This window comes from Bubalus bubalis, chromosome X (genome assembly GCF_019923935.1).
Source record: "Bubalus bubalis isolate 160015118507 breed Murrah chromosome X, NDDB_SH_1, whole genome shotgun sequence".
Lineage (NCBI taxonomy): Eukaryota > Metazoa > Chordata > Mammalia > Artiodactyla > Bovidae > Bubalus > Bubalus bubalis.
Window position 1 is genome coordinate 126,852,470 of NC_059181.1, and position 23,290 is coordinate 126,875,759.

Consider the following 23,290-nt stretch of genomic DNA (forward strand, 5'->3'; position numbering starts at 1 on the left):
GCATCTGTGAGAGAGGCCTCCCTAGCACAACCCCGAGTATATAGATGGGTACTCAATACTTGTCTGGTGAGTGAATGGCTAGAATCAGTAGTGTATGTTCTATAACCTCATGGGTCAACAGATATTAATATTGTTGGGTTGTTGTTTATTTAAGGAGTCAAGCTAAATTGTTGTTTTTACATCGTGTTTCTGGGACTCTCTTCATGTATGAGTTTTATGAAGGGCAGAGTGCATTGGACTGGATTTTTCTTAACAAGTCCATATAACTATTGCCAGGCTTCTTGTCTCTGATTGTAAGAAGCAGAGAAACTTTCTGATGAACTGGAAGTGGTGAAGCAGTGTGCTCATTCATGAATAAAATACTTATCTTTGCCAGCTAATTTATTGACAGCAAAATATCGCAAAGAGAAATTGCAGAAACCACTATCACTATACAAAGGCCCACATACCCCTCAAGCTTTTCTACCAGTGGATACTCACTACCAAAAATTTTGCCAGTGATTTATCTGAATTCCTTGAATGTCTTTTATTTAGTTGCTCTGTGTCCACTTCATATTGAGTATCACAGAGATTTGACTCTGATGTTAAGCTATGTAGCTGTTTATTGTTAAATCAGAGTGAGCAGTAAGGGACTTGAAGGTAGCTTAGACCCCAAATGAAAGATCACCTTTCACTGTATGGACAGGGGCACTGTTTTTGCATCATATCCTATATTGGTACTACTGTTCCTTATGTGTGAGTTAGTCACTCTTGACTCAGCTCTGAAATGTTAGTCACAGTAACCTTTGTCATTTCACAGCCATAGTTTTTTTATTGGCAGCTTCCTAATGAACTCATCTTCGGGGTGACAAGTGGCAGAGCTATGACTTTTCTTTAAGAAATTTGAGAGATATAGTCAGTCAACATTTTTATTTACTTTGAGAGAGACTTGAGTTTCGAGGCCTGCCTGAGGTTTTCCTGGTAGTATCAATACTTGCATTGTCTAACAAAATATGTCAAAAATTTCATACTTGTCATCCAATGAATTTGGCAATAACAGAATTGGGCAGACTAGGACTGAGAGGTTGGTGACTGCAGTTTATAATGACTGAAGAATTAGTATCTGTGAACAATCTGCATGTAACTACTCTGGATTGAATGTTTTTGAAGAAGTTGAAAAAGCACTTAGTATAACCTGAAGTGGAATCTGCTAAGATGTTACAACCGATGGTGTTAAAAATATGAGTGGAGAAGAAAAGAGTTAGTAACAAATATACAACATTTGTGAAAATATAAGGTCTTTAACTCTTTAGGTTATTCATTATATTATTTATCAGCAGTCACATTGCAGACAATATTTGAATCTCTCATGTGTTATTAAACTGACAGTGTTAATGAGGAACACCATTCACTCTCATGAACTTAACCATCATGGTTCTGTGAACTTTTGTGAGAAATAGAAGTTGGATATCCTGAATTTCTCTACCACTCTGTGTGTGTATGTCCATGTGTATGTGATTTTTTAAGCTCATGGTGGAGATTGAATTATTTTTGATTGAGAACATCTCCCTCAATTACCATTTAACACTGAATGGATTTGGAAATTAGCTTTTGTTCCAGGTTTGATAATATTTCTTAATGAACTAAACCTAAAATTACAAAGCAAACAGTGCTTATATTAAAAAACATATTGTGGTAAAGTTATTTCAATGACAATTAACATTATTTGAATCAAAGTAATGTCAGACTGCTTTATACTCTTCAGATGCTTTCAAAAGTTAAATTAAGGGAGCTCTCTGCTGCTGCTGCTGCTGCTAAGTCGCTTCAGTCGTGTCTGACTCTGTGCGACCCCATAGACGGCAGCCCACCAGGCTTCCCTGACCCTGGGATTCTCCAGGCAAGAACACTGGAGTGGGTTGCCATTTCCTTCTCCAATGCATGAAAGTGAAAAGTGAAAGTGAAGTCGCTCAGTCGTGTCCGACTCTGGTGACCCCATGGACTGCAGCCTACCAGGCTCCTCTGTCCATGGGATTTTCCAGGCAAGAGTACTGGAGTGGGGTGCCATTGCCTTCTCCGAAGGGAGCTCTCTATTCACATACAAATTTGCAGTAGATATATGTTCAAGCTCATACTATAATTCCAGCAGCTTTTTTTCAGTCCTCTATGCAAGTACAAGGGCTTCCCTTATAGCTCTGTTGGGAAAGAATATGCCTGCAATGCAGGAGACCCAGGTTTGATTCCTGGGTTGGAAAGATCCCCGGGGAAGGAAATGGCAACCCACTCCAGTATTCTTACCGGGAGAATCTCATGGACAGAGGAGCCTGGCATGCTACAGTCCATGGGGTCGCAAGAGTCAGACACGACTTAGCAACTAACCCACCACCACCACCACCATGCAAGTACAAAGAAAATTTCCATATTTCAGATCCACTAAACTGTGCAGTTGAGGAGCTTCCACATAAACTTCAAATGAAAGTGATACTTTGCAATGTAATGACATGCTAAAAGGCAAATATCAAAAGAACCTAATAGAATTCTATAATTTTCTTCCAAATAATGAATATGCTAAATTAAAATCATATGCTTGTGGATTGATACCAGTATTTAGAAGTACCTATCTCATGGCCTGATATCAGTACTTGCCAATATCTGTGTGAAAAGACATTTGCAAAGGCAGTATGTAAAACTTCATTACAGAACAGATGAACATATGCAGTTTTGATGACAGAGAACACTTTGATCTTCAGTTAAGCAAAATTATATTCTGCCAAAAGAATTTCATTCTTCTAATAGACCTGTATTATTTAAACATTGTAAGCAATTATTAATATTTTTTAGTTTCAGCAACATTTGTGGACATTTGTTGTGGACTTCTGTTATGTAAGTACCTACATAATAACCATCTTGATTTTACCTTTGAACACCTCCAAGCCCCAAATGTTAACTCTCTGCCTTTTACAGAAGTTTCCTCAGCCCATGTTATCAATATATTGTACCATTGAGGGCTTTTTGGACAATCGTAAAACTAAAAGGACAGGGACTTAAATGTAAGCTAGAACCAAACCCAGGGCGTCAAAAGAACCAGGAGACGATTGTGAACAATTCTACAATCTAAGCGCCTTGATTGTTCATTGGACACAGGGCACGTCAATCCTCACTTGTCAGCAAATGAGCTCAGAGCTCGTGACGAGGGGGCACGTCCTATTGGCTACTCTTCTGGCCCCGCCCCTCCTCTGTGACCTAGGGGAATCTTTTGTGTCAGGCCTGGCTCCACTGCCATCTGAGGCCCAGCTTTCGGTGGGACGCTCCCGCCGTTGGCTGCCTACCCTCCCTGTCGTGGGGCCTCCTCTCTCGTCCTCTCAGTGGCCGCCTCGTCCCATCCTGCCACCCTCAGCCTCCCCTCAGGGCAGCCACTTCAGGCTCCACCACCTGCGCTGTTGCCGTCATCACCCGTCCAATTGAGGTAACTGCCCAGTGCCATGTCCACCACGAGAGGTGGAGATCCAGGCCCTGATGGGCAGGAAGACCCAGCAGGCATGGCTGGGGTGCAGGCCGGACCGTCCAGAGCCCTCGAAGGTGTGGACCGCAACTCCGGGCCTCGCAGGGGTGATGCCTTGGCTGGGGCGGGCGGAATCGCCGAGGCCTCAGGAAGCCCAAGGGAGGCGGCCCTGGAGGGCGGGAGCGCTGAGGAGGGGGAAGAGGAGGCAGGGAGCCTGGACCTCACGGTGGAAGCTCACCACTTTCCCATGGCTGGCTTCCGCTTAACGTTACTGGACCTGGTGCACTCCGTGCTGAACCGCATCTGCTACAACGACTACATCCTCATCTGGCCCCACAACTGCCACGTGTCGGCCCAGCACCGGGCCCGGCAGCACTCGTCCAATCAAGGCTCGGCCGCGGTGGCCGAGTTCTCTGAGCCCCAGGTGCCGTCGGATGGACCGGGGGAGGGGCCGGCGGGGAAGGCCCCAGCCCAGGAGGTGGAGGAGGCGGAGGAAGCCGAGGAAGCCTCTTTATGGGAGACAGCCGCCGAGGAGTCCGAGGAGTCCAGCTTGTGGGAAATGGCGCAGGACCCGGCCGCCCCTGAGGGTGAGCCTTCAGGAGGGCGGGGAGGGGTGGTTGGGGGGGACGGGGACACTGGCATCTGCAGGCCGGGTCTGGGGACCAGGGATCCGGAGGAGGGGGGCAGGCTCAGAGGAGGGCCTTGGGAAGGGAGGCTGGGAGTCAGGGCCTCCTTGAATCGAAGGCCAGAGGGGCCCAGTAGAAGCCCAACTCCAAACGACCTCTCTGGTTTGCGGGCGTGGGGGCGGGGGGAGGAAATAAGCTTCCCTCTGCCAGCCCTGGTAAGAGGTCTGAGATGATTGGTAGGTGCTAGTTATAAGCCCACAGGTGAAGATCAGTGAAAGCAGGTGTTTGGGAGGGAGCTTGAGAGGACATGGAAGAGAACAAGCAAATGGCATACCTCATATTTGGTTCATAGCTTTTAAAAATGGCAACATTCTTGGAAAGTTGATCCCAAAATACTATGAACTGATACAGGAGCACTTGATCAAAATGAAGTTTCAGGGGGTTGAGGAACTAATGAGCTTCACTACAGAATTTGTCATTGAGGCGAAACATATTTTGGTGAGAAAGTTCTGACCAAAACATACAGAATGCATCAGACCCAGAGGATTCTGATCTTTGGCCAGAAGTAATCAGTAGCACAGGGTGACAGATTTACTAGAAAAGAAGAAATAATGTGATTGTGAAAATGATCAAGCAGCAGCAAAGTGAGGGCCATGGAAGTGCTGCATCTGCCAGAAGGAAGGCCCCCAGTTACTCTTTTCTTAGTTGCTTCTGTCCTCCTGCTTCTCCTGAGGGTAGAGTTCTGGATGTCTGTTGCTATTCCTTATGAGTTGGGATTTTTTTTTTTCCTGTGAACCTCTGATCCCAAAGTCTGTATTATTCTTCACTAAAGAAATAGCTAAGCACCAGGATGAGAACTCCAAAAAAGAGGTCCAAGACACTGAAAGTGAGGGGAAAGAAGAGAAGTATAACAAAACACAAGAAGAACCAGAAAAGAATCTGGACCCAGCAAAGGACAAGCCCAGAAAATCCAGGTATCTGTGTATAGCTTTGAAAATAACCCAGCTATTCCCAGGCATTTACAAATTTTCTTTTGCTTTTTAATTCTCCCAGTAAATTAAGAAAAAGTTTGTTTAAAATTAGTTCAGCAATTCAGATTTACCTACTTAATGTTTATAGAGCACTCATGTACCTAGTCACCCCACTCCAGTACTCTTGCCTGGAAAATCCCATGGATGGAGGAGCGTGGTAGGCTGTAGTCCATGGGGTTGCTAAGAGTTGGACACGATTGAGCAACTTCACTTTCACTTTTCACTTTCATGCATTGGAGAAGGAAATGGCAACCCACTCCAGTATTCTTGCCTGGAGAATCCCAGGGACGGGGAAGCCTGGTGGGCTGCCGTCTATGGGGTCGCACAGAGTCGGACATGACTGAAGCGACTTAGCAGCAGCAACAGCATGCACCTAGTAATATAAAGTGCATTATGTACTGAGATATACTTCATGGCTCCTCATTTATTTTTATGAGGTCTTTTGTCCTCTACCTGTAAGACTACTAACAAGTTGTAAATGTATCAGTACCTAAGACCAGCGTTTGTTTAGTAAACAGTTACTAGAAGCAGCAGTTGAAGTAACTGGGCTTTGCACTAGTAGAGTGTTTATTTCTTGACCACAGAAGTGGAGTCTCCTGCACTAAGAGATGACATCTTTTAGAATGTGACTACTTACAAATAGCAAAAAGTTCAGAATTTCAAGTAGGGACCACATTTAGTGATTAATAGCTAAACATTTGTTCAGTTGTAGATTTTTAAATTTTATGCGACAGTTAAAAGAAGAGCAACTTTGTCATAGTATGACTGTTGCTTATCACTGAGCTGGTAATGAAGGTATAAGATATATCTTGTCTTTAATGATTAACATTTTTTCCCTCATTTTCATAATGGTGTATTTCAAAACAGCCTCTTTCTCATATGGTAGATATGGAAACTGAGGGTCTGGGAGAGTAAGGGAGTATCATCTGTGGACTGAGCACAGACTTTTAAGGTGATAAGAGTGATTTAAGTCCCAGAAGAGCCTCTCAAAGGGAAAAAAAAAACATTTATGGTGTTGGGCAAGAGGGAGACAATGTTGGTAGGATCACATAATTGAAGCCATCAGGTTGTACATGTACCAATATCTATGATGCAGGTTACAAGAGGAAAATATGTTTTTCTTCCCTACTTGTTGAGATAACAGCCCTCAGATATAGATAGCAGCAAATATAGATAGGGCCAACTGTTTTCTTAGATTAAGAAAGTCTCTGGTGCTGGTTAATGCTGAATAATTGTTCATTTTCTCTCATTTCATCCTGCAGTTTGGAGGACTAGAAAGATGGAGAAAGGAGGATCCTGATTTTCAGGGTTTTCATTCTGCAGAAGCCCATGGGAATGTTAATGCTGATTCCATCCCAAAATTCATTTCCCTAACAGTGATATCCAATAACATGGCTTTTATCATCTACAGATATGTTTGAGAGTGTTTGTTCTAGTTAAAAATAAGTTTGTTTTACATTAATAAACTGAAATGCAGGCAGATTTTGTTTAGATAAATAATCCTGATTCAAATCTCTTTCACTTTTGTTTGACCCACTTTACTTTCATTGGAAGGCATCACTTTCCACCATTTGGTAAGCCTGTTTTAAATTCTTTATTGCAGCCCCAAATAAATTGAAATATCAAGTTTAAAACAATTTTTGTAAAGACAGAAATGGAAATCAAGCCTTTAGAACTGAGCTTGTTTACTGCATTAGTCACTAGCCACGTGTGGTTGTGGAACATTCAAAAGGTGGCTAACCTGAGTTGAAATATGCTGCAAGTGTAAAAAAATAATGTAAAGTCTCATTAATAACTAATTACACATTGAAATGATAATTTAGTATTAAACAAATATAGCATTAAAATGACTTTCTCCAGTTTCTTTTTACTTTTTAACTGTGGCTACTAGAACATTTAAAATTATACATGACTTGTGTTATATGTGTATTTCACAGTACTGGGTGCTTTTGAAGGAAACCTGAGGGATGGCCCAGCTAGCCTGGAGGCCAAATAGTGCTGCTGAGCCTGAGCCCAGAGGCTGATCTGGAGCACTGGTTCTCAGAGTTTGGTCCTTAAAATGGCATTATCAGCATCACCCAGGAATTCTTAATCTCCACCCAAGACCTGTGAATCAGAAACTCTGGGAGTGGGGCCCAGTGTTTTAACAAGCCCTCCAGGGGATTCTGATGCAGCTAAGGTTTGAAAAGTGCTGGTTGAGAGCCACAGGGGGAGAAGTTGAGATCCATCTATGGTGGGACCAGCCTTCGTTCACTGGCTTGGGGATGCTGGAGAAAAATTGAACAGGATGGTAGTGGCTGAACTGGGGAGGAGATTAGGATTCACAGGGGCTGAGACACAGAGAGGCTGTGTATAGGGGATGGCTTCTCTGGTGGCTCAGATGGTAAAGAATCTGCCTGCAATGCAGAAGACCCAGGTTCTAGCCCTGGGTTGGAAAGATCCCTGGAGAAGGGCATGGCACTCCAGTATTCTTGCCTGGAGAATTCCATGGATAGAGGAGCCTGGAAGGCTACAGTGCATGGGGTCGCAAAGAGTTGGACACGACTGAATGACTAACACTTCCAGAAAAATATCTAAGGGACAGAGCTGGTTTCAGAAGGTCACAGACATGATACCAGGTATATGAAGTCTAAGAGAACATTCACTCACCAGGTATGGATGGTGGATATACACACAGAGTAAAAGGCAATGCCTGTGAGGATGTGTGTGTACTCAAGCATACAGAATGGCATGCAGTGGAAAGATAAACACTACATTTAGGATGGTGGCTACCCCTTGGGGAAAGAAAAGGATGGTGATCCTATTGGGGAGGGATCCACAGTGGGCTTCAACTGTATTTGTAATATTACATTTCTTAAGCTGGGTGGTGTCAACATAGATGTCAACAGTATTATTCTCTATACCTTTGTGTAGGTCTAAAATATTTCATAATTAAAAATGAGTAAAATAGAGGAAAGGGAGAGAATAAACTTGATATCTAGACTCTGTTTAAGAGGGAAAAAAGGATAAGTCACATTTGATCAGAGGATCAGAGAAGGGGATGGGCCTGGGGACCTGAGACTAGACAGGCTCATTTCTGCATTTAGTTAAAGCTTCCTAAGTGCTTTCTTGGTAACATTGATACCTTCTCTCATATTCTGTGGTAGCACATCTTATATTCCAACTTATATTAGCATTTTTAATTGAGGTGAAGTTCACTTAAAATCAACCATTTAAAAGTGAACAGTTCAATGACATTGACAATTTTGTGCAACCACATCTTTAGTTCTGAACATTTTCATCACCCCAAAACTCTGTACCTATTAAGCAGTCAATTCACCATTTCCTCACCCTCCAATTCCCTGGCAGCCACCAATCTGCTTTCTATATCAATGAACACCTATTCTGGACATTTCCTATAAACAAAACCATACAATATGTGAATTTGTGTGTCTGGCTTCTTTCACTTAGCATAAGGTTTTTAAGGCTCATCTACATAGTAGCGTGTATCAGCATTTAACTTTAGGGCTGAATAATATTTCTGTTGTATGTATATACCACAGTTTGTTTATCCATTCCTTTTGTTGGTAGACATTTGCATTGTTTCCACCTTTTGATTATTGTGAATAGTATGTCCAAGTATTTGTGCATGATTTACATATGTGTGTATCTCCTGCCCCCACCTCACCTGCCCCATGACTGTGAACTTCTGAATGGTTGGGGCCTTAAAACGTTTTATCTTTCCCAAAGTCCTAGGCACTGAGTTGTCCACTTAGTAGGTGCTCCACTAATATCTGTCAAAGTGAAATGAACACTTACACTGTCATTTTTTTGTCACCGATGCTGATGTTTTAAAATGTGTTATATTATTCCTTATGGCTAGAACCACATGGTGAGACAGAAGGCAAAGCACTCCCTGTCACCATTATTTCAACTGAAAGGGCAGGTCAACTAGTACAATTTGAGGCCCTTCAACCTAGTTGTGATTTGTTAGTATTTCTGTGGTACTAGTTGTTAAAACAGTATTGCTTCCAGGCCCAGGCAGAGGTATCTCTGTCTTGAGCTCTATGCTTTAGAGGGCCACTTTGGTCCTCTTCCAGCTACACCCCTCCCGCCAGGGCCAGGAGCCCAGCCCATGGGAACAAGGGGTGTGTCCCTGCTAGCCCATGCTCCAGGTACCTGGCAGCCCTGAACAGTCCCTAGCCTGCTTCCAGGCCCCATGTGCTCCTCTTAGACCTGTCCTGGGGAGGGCTGCCTGCACTCACTGCTGGGGTGGGTGCTCCCAGGCCCAAGGAGGGGTTGTAGGCCCAGAAGGGGATGCGGCCTGGCCTAGGAACCAGGGCATGGGCGGGGGAAGGGAAGGAGGGCAGCTCTTCCCACGCCATCAGGGCTGAACTTAGAGGAGTCTGAGAATTCTAAATCCCAACCTGGCCTTTCAGCTCATTAGGAAGGTACATTTGTCGTGGAAGGAGATACAACTTATTTAATGGTTTATCATTTGATTTAAACATTTCAAATATTTTTAGACATGTTATGTGGATCCCTAACTAAACTCTTTTTTTTTTTTAACCTTGCAAATAGGACAGATGTTATGGACAGGCCAGATTAAATATCTGCTCTGTTACTCTTTCCCCTTGCTCACTCTGTGTTACACTTTACTTGAGCACAGCGGGGCCCCTTCCTTTTGATAATGGCTTGTTCTAGAAGCTCATCTTGCAGGAAGACTCAGACCTAGTCCCTGAGCCAGGCTGCAGTACAACCTCCATCTTGTCCCCTCTACTCACCTGTCTGCATTTTCTCTCCCACCCATCTCTTTGCTCCTCATGTGTTTACACATATGAAAACCCTCTCTTTAGTAGTACCACTCCCTCATATAGATGCCCACCTGGAGGCCATCAGCTTGGTCAGGCACACCTGCATAGGGGTCCTTTCTGCTCCACACAACTTCTCAAGATCATTTGCTCTTCTGACAACCCTTGGGTCTAAATTGTCAATAACCTATTTAATTTCCCTCCCTATGTGACAGACAGAGACAGACTATAGAACAAGCTTTATTGAATTTATTTGCTTTGCATACAGCAGAAATCAAGAATGCTAAAAGAAGCTGAAAACTTATCAAAATGTACCTTTATGCATTAAAAAAGACTTAACCTGTACTTAAAACATATTTTTTTGTTGTTAACTGTGAAAAAGAAATTGTTAATGGAGAGTTCTTACAGTGAAAATAACCTAATTATGGTCCAGCCTGAGAAAAGGGAGGTGTAACAGTTAACCTACCAGGATTACCTGGGTAAAGGCATCTACCTTAATGAACTGTTCACTATGGAAATACAACAGAAATCAAACCCAATCAATCAATCAAAAACCTAGCATTATCAAAAAGGCAAAAATATAGTATAAGGAAAAGTACTTGTTTTATAGAGAAAATGCAAAATCCAGCAAATGATTGTACAGTATCACATTATACCATCATCAGGAAAACCAAGCACCAAGGGTTGAAATTATCTCTGCCACCCTATAGCCTCTGAACTTTTCTTGCATAAGGCAGCATCCTACTCAGAAATTAAAGGCACAGTTATGTCTAGGGCTGCATTTCTGTTTAAACAAAGTAGCTCCATGATGACAGAGGCAGATACCATGAAAGGTGTAATACTAAGACACTTCTGGGTTCCCTGAGAAAATGAGCCAGGTACTGTCCAGGCATCCAGAAGGAGCTCTCCCATAGTGTTTTGTGTGTGTGTGTGTGTGTGTGTGTGTGTGTGTGTGTGTGTGTGTGTGGTAGGTTGAGGGGGTGGAATGGAGGGCAAGGACTTGGAGTGAGTGGTTCACTGGGGAGGTGGGAGCTGTCCAGCCTAGTGACTGTTGGGTGTGTGTGCCTCTAGGAATGAGGGCAGGGAAAGGCTAATTCAATCACTCCAGGCTTCCAGTTAGCAGAAAGACCTGTTCTGTGGCTTTGAGAATTCAATCTTGCTTTGAGCCCAAATCTTGTGAAACAGAGGCTGCTGAGGGAAAGCAACAAGAAACTGGGCTACTGGGAGCCTGGACATAAGACAGCTGTCCAGGAGCCTCAGACTTCCTTCGTGGAACGATTCCCATCTGCTTGACTAAAAGCACAGCTTTTGGCCTCTGCTGTGCTGTGCTTAGTTGTTCAATTGTGTTTGACTCTTTGTGACCCCATGGACTGTAGCCCACCAGGCTCCTCTGTCCATGGGATTTCCCAGACAAGAATACTGGAGTGTGCTGCCATGCCCTCCTCCAGGGGATCTTCCTGATCCAGGGATCAAACCCAGGTCTCCTGCACTGCAGGCAGATTCTTTATTGTCTGAGTCACCAGGGAAGCCCCCATCTGCAGAATTTTGAATTTTAAGAGGGCCTTAAGTGCTTTAAAAATAGGATGTGTATGACATGCACTATGCTTCTGAGCAACTACAGAGGACCACAATAGCACTGGTGTAAGAGGTCAAACACTGGAGGGCTAACCCCTCAGAGGAGTATGATAGTCCCTAAGGAATGTTATGCCTCATAGGAAGGTGCTCACAGTCCAGACTTGCGACAGGTTGACATGCGGCATGTGCAAAGAGAGCTCTGTGTAAGTTGCAGGGGTTGGGGGCCCTCAGGGATACAAAGAAGGTGTTTCAAAGGGCAATGGACAGACTGGGGAGCTGGCTGTGCAAATTTTTTCTTGGAAACCCAGAATTTTCACTTCTATCAATACCACCTCTTCTTAGGAGGCTTTACAAAGTCAGAGCAACAACGAAAGAACTAAAGCATTTAATTAGGCTCATAAAACATATAAGCCAGTCCTTGGACCAGATCATCTGGATATTTCCATTAGAATGAATTTATTTGATCAAGGGAAATGCCCACCTCTTAGTTGCTCCAACAAAATGTTTTAGCTTTTTCCCTTCTACAGTCCATGGTCCAAAGTTAAAGATTTCTCAATTCAACAGAAGTGCAAACATTTTACATAGTTTTTATAAAGGAAATGCTGGGTTTTCAGATGCTGGCAGTGACTGTACTGAAGTTTAGACATTCATGGCATCTATTTAATTCAAATAATTATTAGTTTTAATGCCCATTTTAAGGCTCTTATGCTTAATAAAAATGGCTACCGTAAATAATTCACTACATGGCATTAATATAGCTATTGGCAATTATAATTTGAAATGCTGATACTCCACCCAGGAGAGGCTTATTGCATCGTTTCTGCTATACGGCTCCATGCCTCAGCTTTCTTCTTGGCCAGGGAGAACCAGACCGGTTCAGCCGGCTCAACCGGCTGTGGTAGCATGGCTGGAAGTGTAGCAGACCTGGTTTCTTTTTCCATCGAAGGTACCTGAACTATCTTCTCATCTTCAAATCCAACTGGAACCAAACCATAGCAAATAACACATAAGCAGTAAGAAGCCCCAGAGATACTGAAGTATGTTTATGGGATGCATAAAAATTTTCCTCCTTTTAGGTTTCCTCTGGTTTCTAAAAGTCAGTGCATGGGCAATGCTATAGGGTGGTATGTGAAAGGAGTAATGTCAATATGGCTAGAACCACAGAGGCCTGGACATTGGAAGGCCTGAGAGTAAATACCTGCAGCTGTAACTGCTAATCTTCGGGTCGTCATTATTGGACTGTCTTACAGTTTTGAACTGAGACCAGACCGGAAACATGTTATATGGTATCCGTTCAGTTTTTAAAATTTCAAATAAGGTAATATTGTTTTTGTTTTGCCAATCCCTTATGTTGTATGAAATCACTGTTGATGACTCAATAGGTCCACCCAAGAAAAGTCTATGCTAAATAACATTATATCAACTGCTCCTACTGAGCAGACTACCTCGCTATGCCCCAGTTCTACAAGTACCTCCTTCCTCATCCTGCTTTACGGTTGATTGACTTAGTGGCTTAGAGTCAGCCAGTGGTTCTCAACTCTGGTCACATATTAGAACCACCTAGGGTCTCTTTAAAAATACAAATGCACATGCTATTTCATGAACTAACTGAATTAGAATCTCCAGCAGTGGATCCAAGACCATCTATAATTTTTTAAAAATCACATCAGGTGATTCTAATACATAGTGAGAGTTGAAAACCACTTGATAGGAGTACCATGCCCATGAGAGGCTCTTCATTTGACCTGCTGTGCTGCTATATCATGGCCAGACAGTGGATTCCTAAATTCCTAGTCTAATTTCTTCACGAGATAGACTAAGGAAGAGAACAAAGATGATGCAATATAAACCTATCCTCCCTTCTCCCTGCTCCTTCTAGAAAAAAAAAATCCCTCTGACACATAACTCTACTGGTGAGACCCCATTCGATTTTATCACAGCACAGTGTTTTTCTCAGCTTTCAACATGCCCCACCTCTCATACCCCTGCTCAGAATATGGAGGGGTTGAAACAAGCGTTTTAAATAGTTTTTAAAATTCCAGTACTATTGGGCATTTATACCAGATTATTTTTCACAGTTTCACTGGGAATGTAGAGGGTGAGAAAATACCACTTTGCTGTGAACTAGAAAGTGGCTTGGTATTCTCTCCTTTTGAATACCAGCCACAGGAACGTTCTAGTGCATGATCACAATTTTGTTCCTATACAGATTCCTTGATGGGGTAAAAGACTGAAAGGCCCTCCGAAAGTTACACACTGGACTGACTTATATTAGTCATAATAGTTGGATTTTCCTAAAACAAGCTAATATCTGTATCTAATGGAAGTACCATGAGAGAATCACAAGCTGATTTGGGGGAAGAGACACGTATTGCCTGAGTTTGAAATGGGAAGTTTCACATTCTATGAGAGCTCTTTTGGGAGTTGAGGGATAGGGTGTTTTTTTGTTTTTGTTTTTTTACCTGTTTTGGTAGACTTTGGAGGCTTTGTTGGTGCCATCTTCTCTTGTCTCTTGACATCAGAAGTGGGAACCATTCTTGGTTGGCTTTCACTTACAAGGCCAGTTCTCTTTAATACAAAAATGAAAAGAGAAAGATCTTATAAGTCCTGATATGAAAATAGCAAATTACTTAGTCAGATCATAGGTGCATGTCCAATCCTGGGTATTATAAGTTCAACATTAACCAAAAAGAAAGAGAGAGAGGTAAGGAAGGAAAGAGCACAGAAAGCACCTAGGTTCAGAATTTAGGATCACAAAATCTAAGCTGGTTCAACTTTATCACCTTTCTGAGCTGTGAGAAAAGGTTATCTAATCATATAAACAGTGTAAACAGGTTAACATGAGAATTACTTAGCCCGACTACAACCTTTTCTCTAGCAGTTTTCCAGCACTTAACAGAAAGCTAAGCGAAATGTGGTGGTTGCAAACAAATCTTATCAATTAATTGGGTTACATAGATTTCTACACAACAAAACTTGTTTACTTTGTGTTCATGCCTTGCATTAGAAAATGATATAACTATAGGTCTTTTCAAAATGGTACAGTTTAAGCTTTTCAAATTAACCTCACCACAACTGATCTAAATTAATTAGTTTACATATCTTAGTGTATTTCCCTCTGACAAAACTTTAACCAAGGTAGACTTTTCTACTTGTATGATCCTGCTCCCATAAAAATAATAATGATGAAATGAAAAGATCTTTAAAGCAAAAAGTGAAAACAGATTTTCACATGATTCTTCAACAAATTCTTTAAGCACTTAAAAGTATAAGAACCTAGACATCTCTTGTTATGTGAACTTCATTGAGTTTTCTTGAGGCTGACAAGAGGGGTCCTCAATCTAAAACTTCTAAAGACATTGCAAATGGGACATTAAAAGCAAGACGTCATCCTATCATGTTCTGATCCATTAGCCTAGTTTATCACATAATTTCACTTTTAATCTATAGGGAGGTGCCAGACCAAACCAAATCAATATGTGGAAGCCTGAACATCAAACATTACCTTTATTTACATAAAGGTAAATCATTATGTACTGATAATGGAAAGGTGCCCAGAAATAAAATGTTAAGTGAAAAAAATTTGGTTTAATTCCACTCATATTTTCTTAAATACATATACATATTTAGAGGCTAAAATATTTGTAAGAATAGTTATTCAACTCACCCCAGTGGTGACCTTTGGGATTTTCTTATATCTACTTATGCCTCAACCAATTTGGAGGAATCCTATTCTAGAATATTTAGAACAGGATTTGATTTATAGAATCTTCTCTATGCACCACTTTTCACAAATCCTTTAGGAACATAAAGTGGGGGCACCTTTCTGTGAGTACAAACCAAGTCTTTCCCCTCAAAAGTCCCTTTGCCTTGATTAATGCACCCAAGGAAGTGAGGAACTATTAGGCAAAATTCCTAATACAAGCTTAATCAATTGGCTCCAATGACCTTTTGGAGTGTTTTGGAGGCTGCTCGAGGTCCTACTCCATATCTGGGTTCTTTCATCTCAGCCTTGGCTGCAGCTCTACTCTTGGGTCTTGGCTTTTTGGGAGGAATGTTGGCCTGGAAGCTCCCCTGCTCCTGCTTTATCGCGGTTATCCAAGCTGCCTCTGAGGCGGCATACTCTGACCGTCGACCAGGAGCTTTTCCTGAGAAAGGAATGAAAGAAAGTAGAACTAAATTGAGGCAGGCTGGGTCTTGAGACTGACTGGGACCTACCCGCAATAATGTCTCAAATGGGATCCTTGTTAACTGCCAAATGAAAATAAACAACATATAGAGAGGGGCCCCATTCTTTAGTGCCTTCCCCACAACTTTGCAAGGCAGGAACACCTTGAGAAGTTAAGCTGCACTTCAAAGTTTGTCAACTGTCCTCTTACTGGTCCCTTTCCCTCCCTTGTCCATTTCTCTTTCTATCCCCAATTCAGGTAGGACAATGGTTGCCAAGTGGGCTCGAGAAGTTCCTAGGAGGCCAGATGATTAGGCCACTGATGTCATTTCTCTAACTCCAAGGAAAATCTTATTGCATCTGTTACTAATGAATCTGTCTCTAATGAAAGTGTGTGGTTATGGATATGGTTATAGGCATGTACAAGACTATGTGATGATAATTCTGAAGGTACAAAGGCTTTTAGAGGAATAAATGCTCAAAAAGTCATCTAGCTCTTGATTCTTAGACATTTCAGGTGAGTTAAGAAGCTGTGGAAGTACAAACATTTACAATAAATTAAGACTTCAAGCTGAGAGTCTGAATATAGTGCTCTATTAATGAGTTGGCTTCAAAAATATACATGGGGTACTTCCCTGGAGGTCCAGTGCTTAAGACTCCATATTTCTACTACAGCAGGTTTGATCTCTGGTCAGGGAACTAAAATCCCACATGCTGAGTAGCAAAAAAAAAAAAAAAATTAAAAAATAAAAAGGTACGTGGTGTTGAAGGGAGCATAATACATGTAAAGGTATTTTGAGAAAGGCATAAAATCCCATCTGCATGTATATCGGGTAAGAGGGGTGGGGAGATGGTTACATGTCCATTACAGAATGTGGACAAATGTCCAAAGGAGACCCCATTGGGAAAGAGAAGACTTCAAGTTAACCATCTCCAAATCTATTCATCTAGAATAGAGCATTATTCTGCCCCTAAATCCCCAAACCAGCCCTATCAAAGCCACAGGGCAATGGGCAAGGCTAGAACAGACTTCCTCCCACTCAAGACTTTGCTTTCTGGTTCTTCTCTCCTCTTGGTACCTGCTGCCCATCTGGGAAGATAAAGACTCACCTGAAATCCTGTAACCAGGTTGCTTCTTGGCCATGCTTTCAGATTTGGGCCTCCTCTGTTGCTTCTCTGCCAAGTGAGATACTGTGGTGAGGTTTTGCATGGTGCCCAGGGCCCCCTTGGAAGCCCTTCTGATTGGCTGGGCTGTACCTACAGAGGATGAAATTGAGCCCAAGGAGGGTGAAAAAAGCTTGGTAAAACCTTGTTTCTTACCCTTATACTTCTGTGAGGAAGAGGTTCTTCTCAGTTGGACTCCAAAAAGCTTTTCAACATCAGCCCCATTGTTGGATGAATCTGAATAGCTGCTATTTTGATCATCACTCTCAGGAACTTCCTCCTGAGAGGAACTGCTTCCAGAAGTGGGCGCTTGCAAGAAAGGAGCAGTGGCCAGCATGGGCTTGGTAGGGGCAGTTGTGACGTTCTTAGCGAGGTCTTCAGAGCTTTGGCTGGGTTTCTTGATTTTGCTTGGAGAAGCCAGATCTCTGGGTAGAAACCAGCAGCTAGGATCACTCTCCAAAATGGTTCCCTCAGTGGCAGCACTCACGGGACTTGGATAAACCTGTTGCTGATATTCAGGGTCTGCAGGAGCCTGAAAAATTTGTTTGGGAGGCAGATGCCGCTCAGAACGGCTCCGCTTCACAGGTGCACTCACTGGGCCTGTTGAGAGCATCAGTAGCTGAAACTCAGCTCCATCTTTGACTTGGCTGGGGCGTTTGCCAGCCAGCCACTCTTCAGAACTCTTCCATTCTTCAGGAGAGCTCTCAGAAGCTGAGGAGGTTTCTTGCTGGTACTCAGGCTTCCCCAGTGTCTGGGCAAGATGTCTGGGAGGCAGCTGCTCTTTAAAACTGCTCAGCTTCACAGGAGCACTCTCTGAATGGGAGAGGACTTCTTGTAGGCCTTTGGGCTTCCCTGAGCTTGGTAAAAAAGAAATGGCTCCCTCAACATTGGTACTCTCCCAGCCTGAGGAAACTTGCTGCTCGACTTTCGGTTTCAATGATTTGGAAGGTGGATTTGAAGATGAAGGATCCATGTGAGTTCCCTCCTCTGTAGCAGGCCTCTCTGAAAAGACATGCTGTACCATATACTTCACAAATGACTGAGAAGGATGCTTGACAATCACCGATTTCTTAGGTATGACTTCTTTATCAGCCATGCTCTCTAGACGTAAGGACATCTCCAGAACTTTAGACTTTTTAAGCACTCGGCTGGGATATACGGAAGGCAGCGGCCTTCCAGAAATACCCACTTTGGCAGCAGCGCTCTCAAAACTCGATGATATTTGCTGGACTTTCTGTTTCACGATGGAATAGGGATGTTTGTCAGGCAGCAGCAGCTCGGTAGATGCATCCCCTTCAGTGTCGACACTCTCTGGACCTTCAGAGATTGCTTGTTTGACTCCTGCTCTCATCGAGGCCTGAGAAGTCCCTCTGGGAGGCAGCGGTTCTATAGTAATGCTCCACTCGAAGGCAGCACTCTCTGGACTTTCAGAGGCTGGTTGCTCAAACATGGGGATCTCCCAGGACTGCTGGATGGTGGGTCTGGGAGGCACAGGCACCTCCAGACCGCTCCACTCTGTGGGAGCACTCATGGACTCCAGTGGAATGGTCTGTGGCTGGAATTTAGACTTCACCGAGGGCTGGGGAGGTGGCACCTCCACAAAGCTGCCCTCCTTAACAGCAGTGCTCTCCAAGGTTTTCTGGGCTCGAGGATTTGTCAAGGACTGGGGAGAATATTGGGGGAGCAATTTCTCCGCCAGACTTATCTTCTGAGCAACAGAACCCTCCAAACCTGCAAATACACTCTGTTCAGCTTCAGAATAAGTCACAGAGACTTGTCGCTGGGCTAGAGCTCTCTTCGGGGGCTGAGAATGATGCTTGGCAAGCAGTGGCTTCGTAGAAATGCTCTTCTCAACCACAGCACTTTCCGCACCCATGGAATCTTGGTACTCAACTGCTGGCCTCCCCGCAGGCTGGGAAGGATGTGGGAAAGTCAGCAAGTGTGCAGGCGTGGTCTTCTCAACATCGGGGCTCTCTGGATGTGCAGAGCCTTCTTGCTGAGCTGCTGGTTTCACTGAAGGCTGAGAAGGATGTCTTGGAGGCAGCACGCCTGCAGAAGTCATCGTTTTAAGTGTTATCACTCCTGGATCCAAGGAGACTGGTGGCTTAACTTTTGGCCTCCTCAGGCGCTTAGAAGTCACTCTGGGAGGCAGTGGCTCCATGGAAATGCCCCACTCCATGGCCACGCTCTGTGGGCTTGTGGAGGCGTGTTGCTCGAATTTAGGGCTCACCCAGGACTGGAAAGTGTCCCTGGGAGGCACCTGCCACTCAGAAGCACCCTGCACTTCAGGTATGGTCTTTGAAGCCAGGGAGACTTCTTTGGGGTCTTTAGGCTTTGCCACAGCCTGGGCAGAGGATCCCATGGCCTGGGCAGGGGGTCTGGGGGACCCCTCTTCCTTTGTGTCACTGGCACTGTTGTACTTCTCCACATAGCGATTTGATCCCGTGGAGACGTTGTCTTCAGGCTCCCCCACAGCCTGAGAAGCACATGTGGGAGTCGGTGGCTCATTAGAACCACTCATCTGTCCCAAGGAACCCAATTTTGTGAAGACTTCTTGGCCATCTTTGGACTTGCTCAGGGGCTGGAGAGAGGGTGTGGGAGCCTGGTGCTGCTCAAAATCATGGCCCTCTTTGGAAGTGCTCTTGGAATCAGAGAAGCTAGCTGTGGCTTTGGACTTCCCCGAGGACTGTGAAGAATACCTAGGGGCCTGCTGCTGCTGGAGACTGCTCAGCTCCACAGCTGAACCTTTTGATTCTGGGAAGACTTCTTCATTCCTGTGCATCTTGGGTGGTGGGGAAGAATGTCCAGGAGCCAGCTGTTGCTCAGAATCACCGCCCTCCTCTGAAGTGCTCTTGGAATCTACGATGATGACTGCAGCTTTTGACTTCCCGAAGGACCATGAAAGGCTTCTGGGAGGTGGTCTCCCGGCACAAATGGCTCCCTCCACCAAGGCACTCACGCTCCTGGAGATCCTCGCTGTTATGGCCTGCAGAACACTTCTGGGAGGCTTTTCTTTGAGGGTCTCTTGAGCGGACTTCATTTTAAATTGGACACTTTTCACATCAAAGTCAGAAGCTTCTTCCTTTTCTGGCTGGCTCTGAGAAGGCTCCATAAACATCTGATTGTACACTGCCACCGAGAGAGCATCTTGGGGTGTAGATGGCCTTCTTGCCACATGTGATAGAGCAGCCCTGGCTTCTGGCTTCTTGGCTCCAGAAGTCCCATCTTCATGGGATGGTGACAGACCACCCACCACGGGCTCTTCCATGTCTTCAGGCTTGAGTTGTGATACTGATGCTTTTCTGGTTTCAAAATCTGCATCAGCAATTCCCCTTCCTGGGTCATCTTTACCTGACGGCAGCTCCTGAGGAGTAGTGCTCTCTGTCTGTGGTGTTGTGGGCTGCTCCATGACTTGCTTCTCCAAGGACAGTTGCCAGAAATGGCAATCCCTGGCATTCTTATCAGCAGGTGGGGACCCAGCTCCATCACTTAGGCCAAGCACTCCAGTGGATTGTTTAAAGCTTCTTCCTTTGGATCCACGCTCACTCATTCCTGAAGTACTTGAGCTTTTCTTTCCATGGCGTTTCATGTATGCTGCTGGAAATGGGTAACTCTGACTCTCAGTAGCATCTGTGTTTGTAGCCGGATCCATTGTCTTCTGTTTAGCAATCTCAGTCTTATCGCTCTGTTCCTGGCCTGAGGCACCTGTACCAAACCGAAGGAAAGGAAAAATGTCTTCTTTTGATTTTCTAAAATAAGAATATTCTGCCTTGTCCCAATTGGTACCTATTTGCTATTGAATTCCCTAGTGTGGAGAAGTAGCTACGCAGAAGATAGAGAACGACTAGGTCACTGTTAGCCTTCTGCAGTTGGAAATTTTTAAATATAAGTGAAATTCAGTTTTATGAACTGATTCCAAGGTTGGCACATCACCATCATATCAACAGTCTGTTCCACCATTAGAAGTGAGACACATCAAAAAGCAATTTTTGAACTTGTAACAACAATTCCCTTTTAGGAAACTGGCTGGGACAGGGTGAAAGGAAATTTTACTTCCTCCTTAGTATTTATATTTTCTACTTAATTCTACTTAATTTTAGCATGATATACAGGTATTTTTAGTTTTTTAAGAAAGGTGTCAACAGGGGTTATCTGCAAGGTAGGATTATGCCCTCCCCACTTCTGCTTTCAACTCTCTTTATTAAAATAATCTAACATAATATACATGCAAAGAAATTCTTGAAAAGGCTTAACATTTGCACTGATCCACAGGCTTCAGGTCAAACACAAGGCAGCAGTTCTACAGGTTGGTCTTCTCTTCCCTAGTAATATTACTATGTGTGTTCAGTCGTGTCCTACTCTTTGCAACTCCATGGACTGTAGCCCTCCAGGCTCCTCTGTCCATGGGATTTCCCAGGCAAGAATACTGGAGTGGGTTACTATACCCTCCTCCAGAGAATCCACGTCTCCTGCACTGGCAGGCGGGTTTTTTCAGTTCAGTTCAGTTCAGTCACTTAGTCGTGTCCGGCTCTTTGTGACCCCATGGACTGCAGCATGCCAGGCCTCCCTGTCCATCACCAACTCCCGGAGTTTACTCAAACTCAAGTCCATTGAGTTGGTGATGCCATCCCACCATCTCATCCTCTGTCGTCCCCTTCTCCTCCCGCCTTCAATCTTTCCCAGCATCAGGGTCTTTTCAAAAGAGTCAGCTCTTTGCATCAGGTGGCCAAAGTATTGTTTTTTTACCACTCACTTTAATCCCTGGGTGAGAGGGCCTTGGCCACCTCCCCTCCCTCATCATCCACTGGTCTCTAGCTCCATCTAGTGGTTGCACATTTAGAATCTAGAACTTGGCACGGTTGGGGTTGAGGGGTTGGGGGTGCAGGAAGCTGCACTTCAAACCACTCCCATGACATGGAAAATCAATGTATCTGCCCTCCTGGACACCGAGTAAGTTTTATCCTCTGTGTAAAAGGGAGAGCTATTAAAAATAAATATGAAAAGAGGATAAAAAGAAAGTTAAAAGTCACTCATTTAATTTCTTTGTTGTTATATACAAGAGTGTTGTGGTTTTGTTACTCTTCATGGGAAAATGTTTTTAGAGATATCCTGACTTTGAACCCACATGTGAAACCCTTTATGGCAAAAATATGAAATAACCATTTGACTTAATTTGTGGAACAGGAATTTTGGTTTTCCAAGTGTTGCTGGAAATTAGATTGCCATCAGCTGGAGCCAATACACTCACACAAACACACAGAGTGATTTTTCACTCCAGTGATATTTTTTGTTTGGGGGTTTGATAGGTGTTGGCTGCCAAGGGCATCTGCAGCTGTCCAAGCCCTCATTGCCCATGGAAAAGGGAACTGGTCTCACTGTTAACACAAGCCCTTTTCTCTCTATTAGAAGAGAAAAGCAACTTTTAAAAACAGACTTTTTTTTTCACCAATTCTGTTATTGTTGTCTGGTTCTGTTGCTGTGGGGAAAAGCTGAAGGGGAACTCACTGGCTGCCCTCAGATATCTGGGCTCACTGAAGAACTTGGCATGGACATTAGATGTGGAGAGGATTAAACAAACTGACAAATACGCACAAAATGCCTCTCTGGTTGGAAATTCATTTAGGTAAAATAGGAATCCAGGTATGGCCTTTTACCTAACACAGGTGGCAACTATATTAAATGGGCAGTTCAAACGGAGAAACTTGGACCACATTAATATGCATCTTAAATTTTAAGCCCTCAGAAGACCAAGGATGGAGGCCTGGGCAATTCTCCATTATATAGTTCTTGCCACATAGCACTGTGCCATTAAGCTTGAGTATGTGTTTATGGGTGACGGCGAAGATATGCCAACCTGCGCTGTCTTTTTTCGGCTTCTTTTGGTCAGCTTCTTTCGGTTTGGTTGCGCTTTTCTCTTCTTCAGATGCCACTGGGAGGCTTGGCTCCTCCTGTTTTGGTTTCACCTAGAAGAGGGAAAGACTTTGAATCAGGCTGAAATGCTCTCCACCCACCCCTGCATGGTTGCCAAAGGAAAAAAAGCATCAGGAAAAAAAAATCCTTGCTATCCAAATGGCTGTGTTGGGAGCATAACAATACCATTCACAATGGAAATTATTTCAGTAGTATCCATAACCTGGTGATCATTTTACCTACTGGCAGTACTTCATTTAGATTTGAAGTTTCTGGTTTCTGAGTGATATGCTGCAGGGAACTCTTGAAAACACCCCAGAAACCACTGACCCGCACTGCAAGGCCATCAACCTGATGGTGGGGCTGTGGGGCCTGATAACAACCATGATATACATCTAAAGGCAAACATACAGCTCTATGTTACCACTCGAAGTGCCTTGGTAAACAGACTCAGCTCAAAATCATTTACTTTTGAATGGATCAGGTCAGATAGACCTGGGTTCAGATCTCTGCTCCATCACGTGTTCTGTGTATGCTCTTGGGCAAGT

At 43.8% G+C, this 23,290-nt stretch overlaps 2 protein-coding genes across 2 annotated transcripts in view; one reads left to right on the plus strand and one right to left on the minus strand.

Annotated features, from left to right (window-relative positions):
- The first annotated feature begins 2,891 nt into the window (after nucleotides 1-2,891).
- LOC102397898 (cancer/testis antigen 47A) lies at nucleotides 2,892-6,636 on the plus strand. Its single transcript, XM_006067685.3, has 3 exons — nucleotides 2,892-4,065; nucleotides 4,937-5,078; nucleotides 6,398-6,636. Exons 1-3 carry the CDS (start codon nucleotides 3,459-3,461, stop codon nucleotides 6,408-6,410), a joined length of 762 nt encoding a protein of 253 aa, XP_006067747.2. The 5' UTR covers nucleotides 2,892-3,458; the 3' UTR covers nucleotides 6,411-6,636.
- A 4,785-nt stretch (nucleotides 6,637-11,421) lies between these two features.
- KIAA1210 (KIAA1210 ortholog) overlaps nucleotides 11,422-23,290 on the minus strand; it is a 76,913-nt gene continuing 65,044 nt past the window's right edge. The window contains exons 9-13 of the mRNA XM_044936836.1: nucleotides 22,687-22,795; nucleotides 16,779-20,537; nucleotides 15,449-15,648; nucleotides 13,963-14,068; nucleotides 11,422-12,479 (exon numbers count right to left, since the gene is read on the minus strand). Coding sequence (XP_044792771.1) covers nucleotides 12,307-12,479; nucleotides 13,963-14,068; nucleotides 15,449-15,648; nucleotides 16,779-20,537; nucleotides 22,687-22,795 — 4,347 coding nt within the window. The 3' untranslated portion in view covers nucleotides 11,422-12,306. The remainder of the gene's footprint in view (nucleotides 12,480-13,962; nucleotides 14,069-15,448; nucleotides 15,649-16,778; nucleotides 20,538-22,686; nucleotides 22,796-23,290) is intronic.